Source organism: Rutilus rutilus (genome assembly GCF_951802725.1).
Source record: "Rutilus rutilus genome assembly, chromosome: 6".
NCBI classification, from domain to species: domain Eukaryota; kingdom Metazoa; phylum Chordata; class Actinopteri; order Cypriniformes; family Leuciscidae; genus Rutilus; species Rutilus rutilus.
The window spans coordinates 37,230,123-37,243,679 of record NC_140214.1 but is presented as its reverse complement, the minus strand read 5'-3'; the positions used below and the strand labels follow the sequence as shown (position 1 = coordinate 37,243,679).

General features: G+C 39.1%; 1 protein-coding gene across 2 annotated transcripts in view; it reads right to left on the bottom strand.

Annotated features, from left to right (window-relative positions):
* Positions 1 to 1,198: 1,198 nt before the first annotated feature.
* Positions 1,199 to 13,557, bottom strand: part of irf4a (interferon regulatory factor 4a) — a 12,944-nt gene continuing 585 nt past the window's right edge. For both annotated transcript variants that reach the window (XM_084410863.1, XM_084410864.1), the window contains exons 2-9: positions 13,451 to 13,557; positions 12,061 to 12,247; positions 10,837 to 10,928; positions 9,942 to 10,098; positions 8,040 to 8,141; positions 7,397 to 7,792; positions 4,576 to 4,688; positions 1,199 to 2,472 (exon numbers count right to left, since the gene is read on the bottom strand). The exon at positions 13,451 to 13,557 is cut by the window's right edge. In XM_084410863.1, the coding sequence (XP_084266989.1) occupies positions 2,332 to 2,472; positions 4,576 to 4,688; positions 7,397 to 7,792; positions 8,040 to 8,141; positions 9,942 to 10,098; positions 10,837 to 10,928; positions 12,061 to 12,247; positions 13,451 to 13,557 (1,295 nt within the window). In that variant the 3' untranslated portion in view covers positions 1,199 to 2,331. The remainder of the gene's footprint in view (positions 2,473 to 4,575; positions 4,689 to 7,396; positions 7,793 to 8,039; positions 8,142 to 9,941; positions 10,099 to 10,836; positions 10,929 to 12,060; positions 12,248 to 13,450) is intronic.

The window sequence follows — 13,557 nt, the reverse complement described above, 5'->3', positions numbered from 1 at the left end:
ATCTGCACGTCTATCGACGTAAAAATCTCCAGAGCTTATCATCGTTATCGGCGTAAATTTGTTCGCAGTCTCGATGTAATATCGTTTATTGCCTAGTCCTAATGCAGATTACTCGACTTTTTAAAATCTAATTTCACCCTTTTTGAATAATACATTTGCTATCATTCATGTGAATGTGACAACGCAAGAAACGTTTTGCGCAAGAAACATTTTGCAACGTTTTTCAACTAAAACGAAAAACGATAAATTTTGTAAGCATTTTGTCTGTTCATTTACACAACGCCGTTTTGTGGGCCTGAAAACGCAAACTCTCAGTCTATAGGCGCAAAGTGTTTCTTTACAAAGTGACATCGCCAACTACTGGCCTGGCATTGATAATACAGCGTTTTCAGTAGTTTTTCGGAAATCAAGCGTAGCGTTAGTTCTGGCAGGTCATGTTAGTCAAGCTCGCATCAGCTGATCCACATCTACTGTACCTATAGGAATACGACACCTATCACTGTATACATATATAAGCTCCTTCAGTATTATCAGCAGCTATCGCGTTCTCAGGAGCTAATTACCCTCCTCCATCCCCAGCTCCTCCTCTCGCCCAGTCAGGATTTGACATTCTGATTCCCCTTGAATCAGAACAATTATCGAATATGTTGTACTTTTAAAATCTTGAATTAAATATATTTGCAATTTTCATGTTGGTTCTGTTCTGTTTACCCCAAGGGGGATTATTGCTGCTCTCCCTGCTCTTATCCATGCTAGACTGCATGGATGCGCAGGGAGTTCTCGCCCAGAACGGAACCATTCCGCCAATCCAAACTGTATGCTAATTGTCAATCATATTTGACGGTAGTGGTCCTGACAGAAATACTTTTCCGTGTTTACTACATCGTTGTCGTGTAAACATACCCTAAGAGTGAATGTGTGCACTTTAAAATAAAATATTATTTGCAAATAGTTTAAATTGATTTCTTCACAAATACAGTAAGACCTTTCCTTTTTTTGTATTCCCTTAAATCACTTTGAATACTTTTCAGTTTGGGCTAAATACCCAAATATCCACTGTCCCTAGAACCGCCCCTGGATTCTCAATAAGATTTATTCTTATTAGTGAGCTCATAGATAACCGTGAATGTGAAAAAAAAAAATGCAACATTCTGCAACATTTTTGATGCCAAGAAGAAGCAAACAATATACAGGAGGATAATAAGAAAAATATCTTTATTTGACTAAAAAAAACATCCAGATTTGAAATCAAATAGACAAACCAACAACAAAAAGACAATAAAAACAGTTAAAGCTGGAAACAAGAAAATTTAAAAGGTTTTTCTCTTCATGCCTCTTTCATTCACACATCTGACATCATCACAGTTTTGTGGGCAGTTACCTGCTCTCGTGCGACACACACTCTCTCTTTCTCTCTCTCACACACACACACACATACACAAGCAGATCTTGAATTGATAACATTTGCAACTTAGATCTTTACTTGAAGGCAGATAACAATCACACACACACACACACACACACACACACAACCACAAACTGTTTCTTAGTATTTAGCATTATATAACTTCTTGTCAGATGCCATTCAGAGAAATAATTACTTTGATTACATTCAAGATATCTATACAACTATACAGTACATTCGGCTTTGCATTTAGACACTTACATGCATGCAATATAAATACTCACATGTTGCCGAGTTAAAAACAATGAGAAAAATAGAGAATTGTGTTAGGAAAGCAGTGTAATACAGACTGGAAAAAGAAAATCTATGCAAATATACAGCAATTTATCAAAAATATTTGACCCACTAACAAACAATTCTTACTATATTTTGAGAGAAGAATAGTTACATTTGTAGTTGTTACTTTTGGTAAACTTCTTTCTGAAATGTCCATATGAAACATTTAGAAGTCCAGTGGGGTCCAAAAGTCTTGGGTCATGTTTCACTACTAAAGCATGACGATTTGAGTGAAAAGTTGAACTTGTCTTATAGCATTTTGTTGTTTCGCTTTCATGACAGCGACATGAACAAAACCTGATGATCATATTTTGAACATAAGAAATCTGACCAAAAATCTCATATTTTCCATGTGTTCTCTTTTGGACCGCACAGTATATTGAGACATAATTTACCAGCAACTTCGATCGTCATGAAAATTACAATATGTTCATTGTGTCCGAAGAGCTGTTTAGATGCGCATGGTAGCTTTTGGGATGTGAAAGTGGGTACTTGGTCAGGCAATTGCAATACGATTTCAAGTCTTCATTACCATGTTAATGATCCTCCATTTGGCAGGCTCTGGGAACATGAGCTCTTTTATGTGACGGTTACTCTTGCAAGTGTTGGATGCTCCTCTGATACTCTTCTACAGGTAAAGCACCTTGACTCTGAAGCTCGTATCCGCGCAAGTAGTGACCGTTGGTCTGGCCTGCAAAATACAGGAGCTGCCTGGCAAACATGGGCTCCACCTGTGAAACAAGACAAGACATGTTGGTTTGGAGTGACACTGTCTACACCAGATGGAAAGATTTCACACCACAACTATTCTTAGTTCTGGCATGAAACTCTAGATGGCGCAGGCTGATATGTCTTTAACTCATTCGGTAGAGATCACATCATTAACTACATAGCACAGCTGATTGGTTGCTGTTGCATCAGAGGCCAATGAGCTCAATATTCAAATACTGGTGTGTTGCTGGTAGCATTATGTAGTGAGCTTTCAGAAACCCTCCACCTTCCCCAGCTCCACCTGTATAGATCTGCAACGGGGGTTATTTCATGCATGTTACATGTGCAATCATGTCTTACACAATGTCTGTGAATGAGTTGGCAGTAGAAAGTCTCGGTAGCAGATCTATTCCATCAAGACCAAATACATTAACATTGCCATATCCATTACCATACCAATCTCCCAAGAGTTGTCATGACAGAATAACCGTAACGTCGCAGAAAAATATTGTTGGAAACGACAAAACTGCAGTGCGCGCTTAGGCCTCGATCACACCTGATGCGTTTTTGCAGTGAGAGGCGCCTTTTTTCAATTGGTTTCCTATGGCAGTGAGCGTTCTGCGCGCTGTTTATGCGCCTGCTGCGCCTCGCGTTTTTTGCAGTTGAAAAAAAAAGCAACTCCGAGCGGAAATAGCGCCCGACGTCATCGCGTTTTTTTCCACTGTCCAATCGAATGAATGGAGAGGTGGGCCTTCCGTTTTAGTGACGAAAGCTACAGTTGCTTGAACGCCCGGAGAGTGCGATGATGGAGGATAAACTTGTGGTGCTCTCGCGAGTTACCAGGAGCTTAACGACTTCACGAACCGTAACTACCACAATGTTAACAGAAAGTAAATAAAGTTAATAAAAGGCTGATTTGACGTTTACTAGACTGATAGGACAGCTGTTTCAGTGGTTGCCTAGCAACATAAAAAACACAGCGCACTGTTGCGCACCTCGCGTTTTCGAACCTGAAAAACACGTTGGGTGTGATCGGGGCCATAGGATAAACAGATTGTTATCGTCCGCTGATGTGGACACTAATACAGATGTCATTATAGTTATCGCTCTTGGTGTGAACTGGCTTTAGTGAGGTAAAGAACTACAATCCCCTGAAGTATTGCGAACAGCATAAGAGCTCTTTTGGCCGGTTTGCTTGTCACGACTCTCTGATTGATGGAATTTTCTATACAGCATCATGGCTAATGCAGTTTTCACCACAAATTCTGCTGTTAAACATGATTCTACATATTAAAAAGTTGCACTCTAAAGTTGCACTCTATTGCAGATCTTCCTTCTCATCAAATTGAGACGTCCTGTAAATCTTATGCCTCATAAAGCAATTTTGTTCTCTACAGTTACCAAGATGATGCTGACATTTCATTCTAAACATCACATCTAGGTATTCCTCACTGTTGATGAATTATGATTATTTCAATCATGACAACTCTCGTAATAGTTTTAGCATGGCAATGTTAATGTATTTGGTCTTGGCAGACTAGATCAGCTGTGCTGTTGATTATTAATAGATACAGAGACACTGCTGTGAGCATGTAAGATATGATGCTGCTGCTGCTGCATAAATACGCATACATAAATCCCGTAGCAGATCTAGGTAGGTGGAGCTGGGGGAGGTAGAGGGGTTCAGAGGAACTGTGATAAAGCGCCGCAGGACCAGCTCACAGCAAACACTGAACCAGTCTATTTAAAGTTTAATGTTGAGCAAGCAATCTCATTGGCTGCAGGATCAGCAGAGGCCAATCAGCTCGTGTCATGAGGTAATGATGTGCTTGCAGATTTAATTCAAAGGACCAGCCTGTACCCTCAAGAGTTTCATGACTGAACTAGATCTGAATAGAGTGTTTGTAGAACATGCATCTACTGTGTTCACACTAATACATCTATAATCCCAGACCGCAACATAGTGTTGGCCCAGATCCAGCCCACACCTGGTACATGTGGATTCCACGTGTTTCAGATGTGGGCCGGATCTGGGTAGACACTATGTTGCTGTCTGTGATGAATCATCATGGTACATCAAGCTGCGGACTGGCTAGGATCAGTATAGAGGTGGCTGTTTTTACCTGAGCTGTGATCATTTTGCTCTGCCGCTGGGGGTCCGGGAACTCGTCTCCAAAGCACAGCACCACCTGAGAGCGCGGCATGGGGCGGCCGTGGTGAATGAAACCCTGCAATTCTGTATTGAGAAGAACAACAGATCACATCATCAGTAAACAGACAATAAAGTCGAATTTCACATATTTAAGTGTGAATCTCACACAAAAAAGCTCATCTCACTATCAAAAGAAAAAAATATTTAGCATGAAGAACATGAAGCCATTTTGGATCATTGAGATTATTTTCTTATTTTGCATTTGAAAATTTTTTTTTATGTCAAAATTTCCCCACTAAATTATCATTACCGAAATGCATGTTTTGACTATTGTAATTATTTATCAATGGTAGGTTATTCTCATTATATATTACTATAATACACTGTTTTATTTACAAAACTTCATTTTTTTCATTTTGTATGTTCAACAATAAAATACTATTTAAGATTTCACAACTGAATCAATCTCGCCATTTCCTTGTAATAATTGTGAAATTTACTAGCAATTTCTGAGTGAAAATTGTTTCTACATAAAAAAAAAAAAACATTTTTGCATAAATAAAAGGCAGTGCAGCAACCATGATGCATAGATTTTTCATTTAAATAATTTTTCAAATTGCAGTAATGAGAGGGGTTTTTTTTGTCTTATATTAATCCAGCAATAACAAGTGTGATGGGGTGGAATGTGTTTAATATGATTTCGATAATAGTACTGACAGACTGAAAAGATTTCAAATTGATTAAAATCGTAATGCTTAAAATGTAATTTAAGAAACAATAAAAATTTGATATGCCTTACAAAATATGAAGTGGTACAAAAGTGTTTGAAATTACTGAAGGGTAATTTTAATGCCATTTGACATCTTTACAGTCATTACTCTTCCCATCAAAGATAAAAAAACTCCTGATGAGCAATAATGTGAACACTAGACCCCCATGTTCACATAAACTGATGACTAGTAGGAGGCTGAAATGCAAATGAACTTTTAGCAGGTGCTGATGGAGTCCGAATGAATGTGTGTGATGGTCAGGAGCACTCGCTGGAAAATCCCACAGTGTCAAGCACCGAGTGAAAAGTGTGACATTAGAGACAGGCCTAATCATGACGTGTCAGAGCACGCATAGGTTAATAAACACACCGCATAACTGCCACTAGTTAAATGACAGGTCTTTCTCCTGATATGACAAAACAATATGGGCTAAAAGATGCTCACACATCAAAACACTTCTTCAGCATATCTACAGATAGGCAAACATCTCTGAAAGGAGTGCCATCCGATAAAGATTATTTATGTAGCACTGTTTCCCATACACTCTTAAAAATAAAGGTTCTTTATTGGCATTGATGGTTCTGTGAAGAGCCTTTTCACTGAACAAAAGGTTCTTTATACTGGAAAAAGGTTCTTCATATTATTAGAATATTCTCCACAATGTGAAAAGGTTCTTTGAGGAACCAAACTCGGTTCTGGAGGTCCTGCAGAGTTTTAGCTCCAACTTACTTCAAGTTTCTAGTCAGCCTAGCAAGACCTTGATTAGATGGTTCAGGAGTGTTTAAATTACTCTGAACTCTGCAGGACAGTGGCCCTACAGGAGCACGATTGGACACCCTTGATCTATTGCATTGCTACATTCTTAGAAAAAAAGATTCAAAAGGGGTTCTTGACTCAATTTTAGGCCCCGTTTACACTTTTTCCATTTTAACACGACGTTATAAAATGAAAACGATTCTCGTCCATACTGGTGTTTCCACTGCATTTCAGAAAAGATCTCCATCCACACTACATGACCGAAAACGCATGTCACATGAGCATTAATGCACACTGAACAAGTGTTTGCTCTAATAATAGCTAGCCTCTAGAGTCTGCGCATGTAGGCAGCTGCAGGATTATTAAATGCAGAGTTTAACTGCACAATGGCTGCTAAAAAGGACAACAAAATCAGCAAAGCTTGCAGTTCCGTCTCCATGTTATTGTTTCCATGGTCGTCGAGGCTGGTCTGTTATTGTCGTGTTGCGGTAGCGTAATGGTCATATGATAGGGGCTTGACGAATCAGGGAAGGATACACAATGATCCGAATGTGGGCATGCTTTCGTTTTCATAAGTCTCTGGTTTGGTCCGTCTACACTGAAACACAACCCCGGAGTTTTCAAACTAAAACAGGGTCTGCAGCGTTTCCAAAAGTCGAAAACTGGAGTAGTGTGGACGCCAGGCATAACCGTAGCAAAAGTTTTGCGTTTTAAAACGGAAATGCACTAGTGCAAACAGGGCCTTAAAGAGCTCTTTATCCCAAAAAGGTTCAATATAACACTATAAAGGTTGTTTCTTATGCCATAGAAGAACCATTTTGGATTCCACAAAGAACCTTTCCGTGTACAGTTCTTAGAATAAAAAATTGTGTCAACATTTTATTCATTGTGAATCATCCACACAGTAGTGATTCCTTAAATGGTTGCATTAAACTGAATATGATAGCTTGTGTAAGAATGGTTTTGCGAACGAATTACACAGAAAACCATTCTGCACGTTGCATAAATTAGATATGCATGGAAGCATGTGCGTCACATCGCCAACCCAAGCAATCACACAAATGCTTATCTAACAGCGGATAATTGTGTTCAAAAAGATCTAATCAAGCTGCATCTTAATTAAAGGGACTTTAGTCAAACTGGACTGATTCTTGGACTACACACAAAACCCCACTGGCCTGAGATCTTCAAAATACACCATGAACTCAAGTCAGAACCAAGCACTTCCCTAGTAATGTAGCAGTGAAGAGTGAAATCTCCTCTAACCTGACAGGAACTGCTGCGTGTCCATCAGCTTGCAGGTCTGCTCTTTCTCCAGCTTGTTTGGCTTGTCTGCATACGGTGCCAGTGGACCTTCCCAATACACCCTGCCTTGGCACAGGCGCTTGGCGTACAGCCCGTCCGGCGCCAGCCACAGCAGAACGCCACGCTCCAAGATGTTGGGCAGCTTCTCTGCCCCGCGCCGCTGGGACTGAGGGTATGGGAAGGGAAAGAGCACGGGCTCTGCCCCACCATAGAGCCTTTCCTCTGGGCAAGGAGAAGAAGGGGACGAAGGGGATCCCGGGGACGAGGAGGACGAGATTCGACAACCTTCAGGGCTGCTGGTGGTCACTTCCTTCACAAGTGACTCCCGATAGTACAGCGAGACGTGCAGGCGACAGTCTACGGAGGACGGAACATAGAATGGTTTAGAGTTTAGTCATGGTGACTGATTTTACTTTACTTTTAAGCAAAACTTGCTGCAATGCACAATTTAAGTGTTTTATGTGGTTACTAGGTGGTTGCTTATTGGCCCAATACACAATACCAACCTTTTTATCATCTAAATCACATATAATCCTATAATAACATCATATAATGCTCCCTGTGTGTGTGTGTGTGTGTGTGTGTGTGAGTCATGTTTATTTACCTGAAATGGCCATGGCTTCAGCGGATCTCATACTTGGGTCCATTGCCACTGGATGGGTTTCTGTCGGTGAGTAGGTGTAGAAGGAGCCAGATATCTGGTATCCTGGAAAATGTACCAGCATTAAAATAGCTGAATTTACCACAGCTGACACTAATCAGAGCACCATCAAAAATAATTATACATTGTGATGACAAAAGTGCCTAAACCGTTAATCATATAAAATATCACAGCTAACAAACATAAGAACCTTTTTCTAAAGTTCCCATTATGAAAGCGTTATTTCTGAAAGGTCTCTGAATGTTCTTTTTTTTTTTTAATGTTTTGGTTATGCAAACGTTAAGCATTCTATTTCATCATTTTGCAAACATTATGGGAACATTACTTTAAAAAAAAAAAAACTTAAACGACCGCCCAACTAAAATGTTTAGGAAAAAAAACATTCCATGAACAAAGTACATCGAGTTTTTTTGTCCTTGCATTTTGAGATCATTATTAAAGACCAGATAACTCTAACCAAACATTCTATTAACTTTACCAGAAGAATGTTTGTTCGTAACTTTTATAGAATATTTGCCAAAATTCTAAGAACATTCCCTGTTATCTGGGATGTTTAGCTTTCCACTTTCTCTCATTGTAAGCCTTCAACAATCAGAGTCGGGATGGAGAGCAGACCCAGACCACGACTGGACCTGCTAAGTACAGATGAAGACTAGACCAAGGCCTAAACCAAACCCAGACCAAGACTTGTCAGTCCAAAGACCAGGCCACCTTTTTTTTATGGAGGTTAAGTAGCATTTCAGGACCATGCAGTTCTTGTAAATTCTGTAATGGTGATTACAATTATCAACTTTAGTACAATTATCCCTGAAACAAATAAGGATAAAAGCCAGATCTGGACAAAGACTCTACATTTTTAGATTTGATCAAGGCACTGTTTGCGTCATCTTGAGAGTCCTCAAGACCAAGACTCCCAATACAAAATGAGTTGCAGACAGTCAGAAGACTGTCTGTGATGCAAATTTATTGGTATACCTTGAGTTTTCCGTTTTGCAGAGTGAGAAGAGACATTAATAAATAACCTTTAATGCAGACACAGTGTATCATAAATATGGATTTCCTCTTTCTTTTTAAAGTTACAGGAACAAGCGAACAAGAGAGAGCTTCTAGCACCAAGAATAAGTTCACTAATCATTAATTACTCTCCCTCATGTCAACCTGTAAGACTTTCGTTCATCTTCAGAACACAAATGAAGACATTTTTGATGAAATCTGAGAGATTTCTGTCCCTCCATTGACAGTCTACGCAACTACCACTTTGACGCTTCAAAAAGTTCATAAAGAGATCGTAAACTATTCGAATTGATGAATTTGAGCGATTTAGTCCAAATTTTCTGAAGAGACTCTGTCACTTTATATGATGAACAGATTTAATTTAGGCTTTTATTCACATTGATCAGCGAACTTAAACAGAAGGTCAACTAACACGCGAGAACAAACTCAACGGGTTCTTGCGGAACATCAAACGTGTGAATGAACCTCACTGGTTCTCACACGTCAAGCAAACATGCTTGAGCTTCCGGTTTCCACAACTGATGTGTAAGTTGAAGAAAATTTTCGGAGAATTTTGGACTAAACCACTTAATTCATATGTATTACTTTCACAATATCTTTATGAACTTTTTGAAGCATCAAAGTGGTAGTTGCGTAGACTGTCAATGGAGGGTCAGAGAGCTCTAAGATTTCATCAAAAATATATTCATTTGTGTTCCGAAGATGAACGATAGTCTTATGGGTTTGGAACGACATGAGGGTGAGTGAATGACAGAATTTTCTTTTTCGGTGAACTATCCCTTTGATGTCGTCAACTCATTTTGTAGTATTGTAGAAGCTGGAAGCCGTTACCGTTGTCACAGGGCGATGCATGCCAGGATAAGGAGCGAGTCGAGGGATACGGACACTGGCCGTACGGTAACTCCGCGTGAGGCGTCTGGGCATGAGGCTGGTCTGCACTATATTCCCTCCAATCACGCCTCTCCTGGGGGAGCATATATCCTGGGATCTGCAGGAGACAATGGGCAGGTTTTTGAGTCTTTATCACTAGACTACTAGAAAAACAACATGGTCACCAGCATAGGTTTGGTTTTGGATACTGGTACCCAGCATGGGAAGCCAGTGTGCAGGAATGGCTCTTAGAGTTCTTAACGAGATTTACTTGGACAACCAGCTTTACCAGTCATGTTTCATATGGCTATGCTGGTTTACCAGCAATAACCAGTCTGGGCTGCGTTTCCCAAAAGCATCGTAAGCCTAAGTATATCGTAGAATCATTGCCACCAATGGCGTCTCTATGATCAACTTACAGTAGCTCAGGATTCTTTTGAGAAACGCAGCCTTGAACCAGCTGGTCTTTTCAGCAGGGTTGATTGTGCACTTTCACTTCAGGGTTATAATAGTAAAACAAAACTAGAGCTAAAACTAAAACCATAAAAAAAAAAAAAAACATTACAAAAACTTGGTGCACTAATTTAACTAAACCTACTGATATAAAAATAATAATAAAAAAAAAAAAAAATTAAATTAAAGAGCTAATTTTAAATATCAACATGAAAGCTATAACAGTATCTCAATGATACTAAAATAACTGTCTGCTAGGAAAAAATAAGTAGATGTAAATGTAATTGATGTAGATGCAATGCTAATAGGACACTGAATACGATAGGAAATATCTCTTCACATGAGACGTCTGCCATGGATATTAATAATTTGAGAAAAGTGTCAAGACATCATGGCATCTTACCTGAGGCTGTAGAGGTGGATAAGGAGAATGCATGGGATAACTAATAGGAGTCACGTGTGCCGTGTTGTCCTCCATACTACTGGCCTTAGAGCCTAAAATGCAAAAACAACAGCTCTTCATACCCTTCGCAGAGAATAACTGCACAACAATGTTTATCAATCTCAAGCTGCAAAACCTGCACGTTATTTTTTCTTTATCTCTCATTGTGATCTTGAATAAGAATAACTTCCCCCCCCTCTTCTCTTCTCTGATGATGAGGGCGGGGAAACCTGTCACTCACATGAGATCAGCCAATAGCAAACCACAACCGTCCAATCAATTCCCCACGGACAAAATCAAGCCCTGTCCTTCTATCACAACTTCTATTTCATGTTGAGTTTTATTTTGGTTTGCTCGACCAGAAAGCACGCATAGATTTCGGAAAGCTGTTAGACAGCCAACCCGATCTCATGAGAAAACAATTTTATAAGTTAGCGATTTTGTATGAATTTGAACCAATTCGCCAAGATGTAAAATAGTTATGAATTACCACAAATGCAGAATTCCTTCCTGTGTCGATGTACTTCTCGTTTGAACAGAAGCTTTTCTGGACATTGATCTGTGCATTTTAAACGTGTGTATCTACTTTAGCATTTACTCAAAGATGCACGTTCTCTTCCAGTTCAAATCTTGCCTCCACTTCACAGGTAGTTCACAAGCTCTAAGAATAGCAACTAGGTGTGAATCTATTTTTTATGTCACCTTTTATGAAATTCTTGTTCTTGCACAAAATACTTGGATATTTTAGGGTCCAACCAGATGTCTTCATGGTCTTGACCCAACCTCTCAAAAGCACAAGCTTGAGTTATGCAAGGTCTGAGGGGTGATTTTGTTGCTTAGCGCTGTGCACTTGGTAACCGAAGCTCTCTATAAAAAGCTTGAGGGATTTTAGCACATGTAGCGGCTTCCTCTTAGTTTCCTGCTACACATACTGAAGGCAAGAAGCAATATTGAATGTGAATGCAGAGCATCCGTGTGGCAAATTAGCTCTGCTCAAAATTCTGCTTACTTTTCAGAAAGAGCTGGTGAGTTTCAATGCATCAGACCAAGACCAAAAAGTGCACCCTTTAAATAGGTGACTTCCTATTACCAAAAAGTGCATTAGAAGGCAACCAATAAATTGGTAATAAAAAACCTTCTATTCTTGAAACAAGAGAAAACCAAGCATCCAAGTATGGAAATTACCTCTCTTTGCTCCTTCTGGTATTATCCTGTAGACCTTGTAAGGATCGGATATGTCTAACTGGCTTCGCTCAACCAGTTCATCGAAGTCATTGCTTTTGTTCAGGGCACAGCGGAGTCTCGTCTTCCATGTTGGAGGGTCTGGTTTGTCCAATCCTTCCCTGTATTTGCCTTTGAACAGAGCCCAAGCCTACAACAACCATGAAGATAAGATGAGATGAGAAGAAGCCATGAAGGAGAAGAACTTTAATGCTCACATCTACCAGTTATGAACAGATAGGAACCCCGTATATAATGTATATCAGAGATGATGAATGTCAGAATGGATAGTCATTACGATTCTTATTAATGATAATAATATAATAAGGAAATTAATAAAATGCTGTATACTTAGTATATTTGATTGATTGAACTGTCAATGCTGTTGTTTCTAAAACACACTGTGCCAATCCAGCCATTCAATGGGCTTTTTCAGCTCAGTGCAAAACTAAAGCATCTTCACTGACTGACATGAATGATCCTACAAAATACACTTTATTTTAAGCTGACGTGAATATGAATTAACTACATGTACTATAGTTACTTGTAATTATGCATCATTTACTGTTATTACTATAGCAAGTACATGTAAGTAATGTGTAACTATGTGACCTTGGATTAAAGTTGGACTGAATATGATTTTTTAAAAAGTAAAATAAAATAAAAACAGCCTAAAATAAAATGTATTAGACACTGTCAAAAATGTGCCTTTATGTATTTACTATTATAACAATGCCTATACATTATACAGTTGCCCCAGAACCTATGTGGACACTGAAGCCACTTAGAGGTGCATGGATGCATCGCATCAGATAACAAAATATCAAACCATGTGGCTGCAAACAAATGCGTTTTTCTCAGAACAAACGGCACTTTTCTTCATCATTTTTTGCATGTTGACTTTGGATCAGTTGGTGTTTTTAGTGGACGTATGAAGTCAGTTCTTCTCATGTTCTCACAAGTGTCCCATCACATTAACTATAGGCATTATCTAATGTTTGCGACCACTTCTCTCTTCATTTTCAACACTAGATCTATTGTTGCGTATCATTTAGAAGCTAACCAACTTCTGTCTGTGTTGTCTTGCTTGGAAAAAAAAGTGAGTTTAAAAGTCAACTCGGTTTGATAACTACTCAGACTTGAATAAGGTCTAAAACTGATTAAAGCTGCTTTCAATTTTTAAGTACAATCAACTTGGATGTTTAAGTCATTACAGCTTAAATTTGGCTAAAATGAGTTGAATCTTGTATAACTTAAGTTGAAAATTACTCATCTTAATTTGATGTTGTCATAACTTATTGATAATGTATATATTTTTTACAGTGACATCCTCATCATCTTCATCATCAATCACCTTGAAGAGCGCCGCGTCCTCATCGCGATTGTAGTCCTGCTTCCCCGCGTGTTTCCAGGGAATCCTGAAAATACTTTTCTCGTCATTTTCCCAAACCAAGCCGGGAT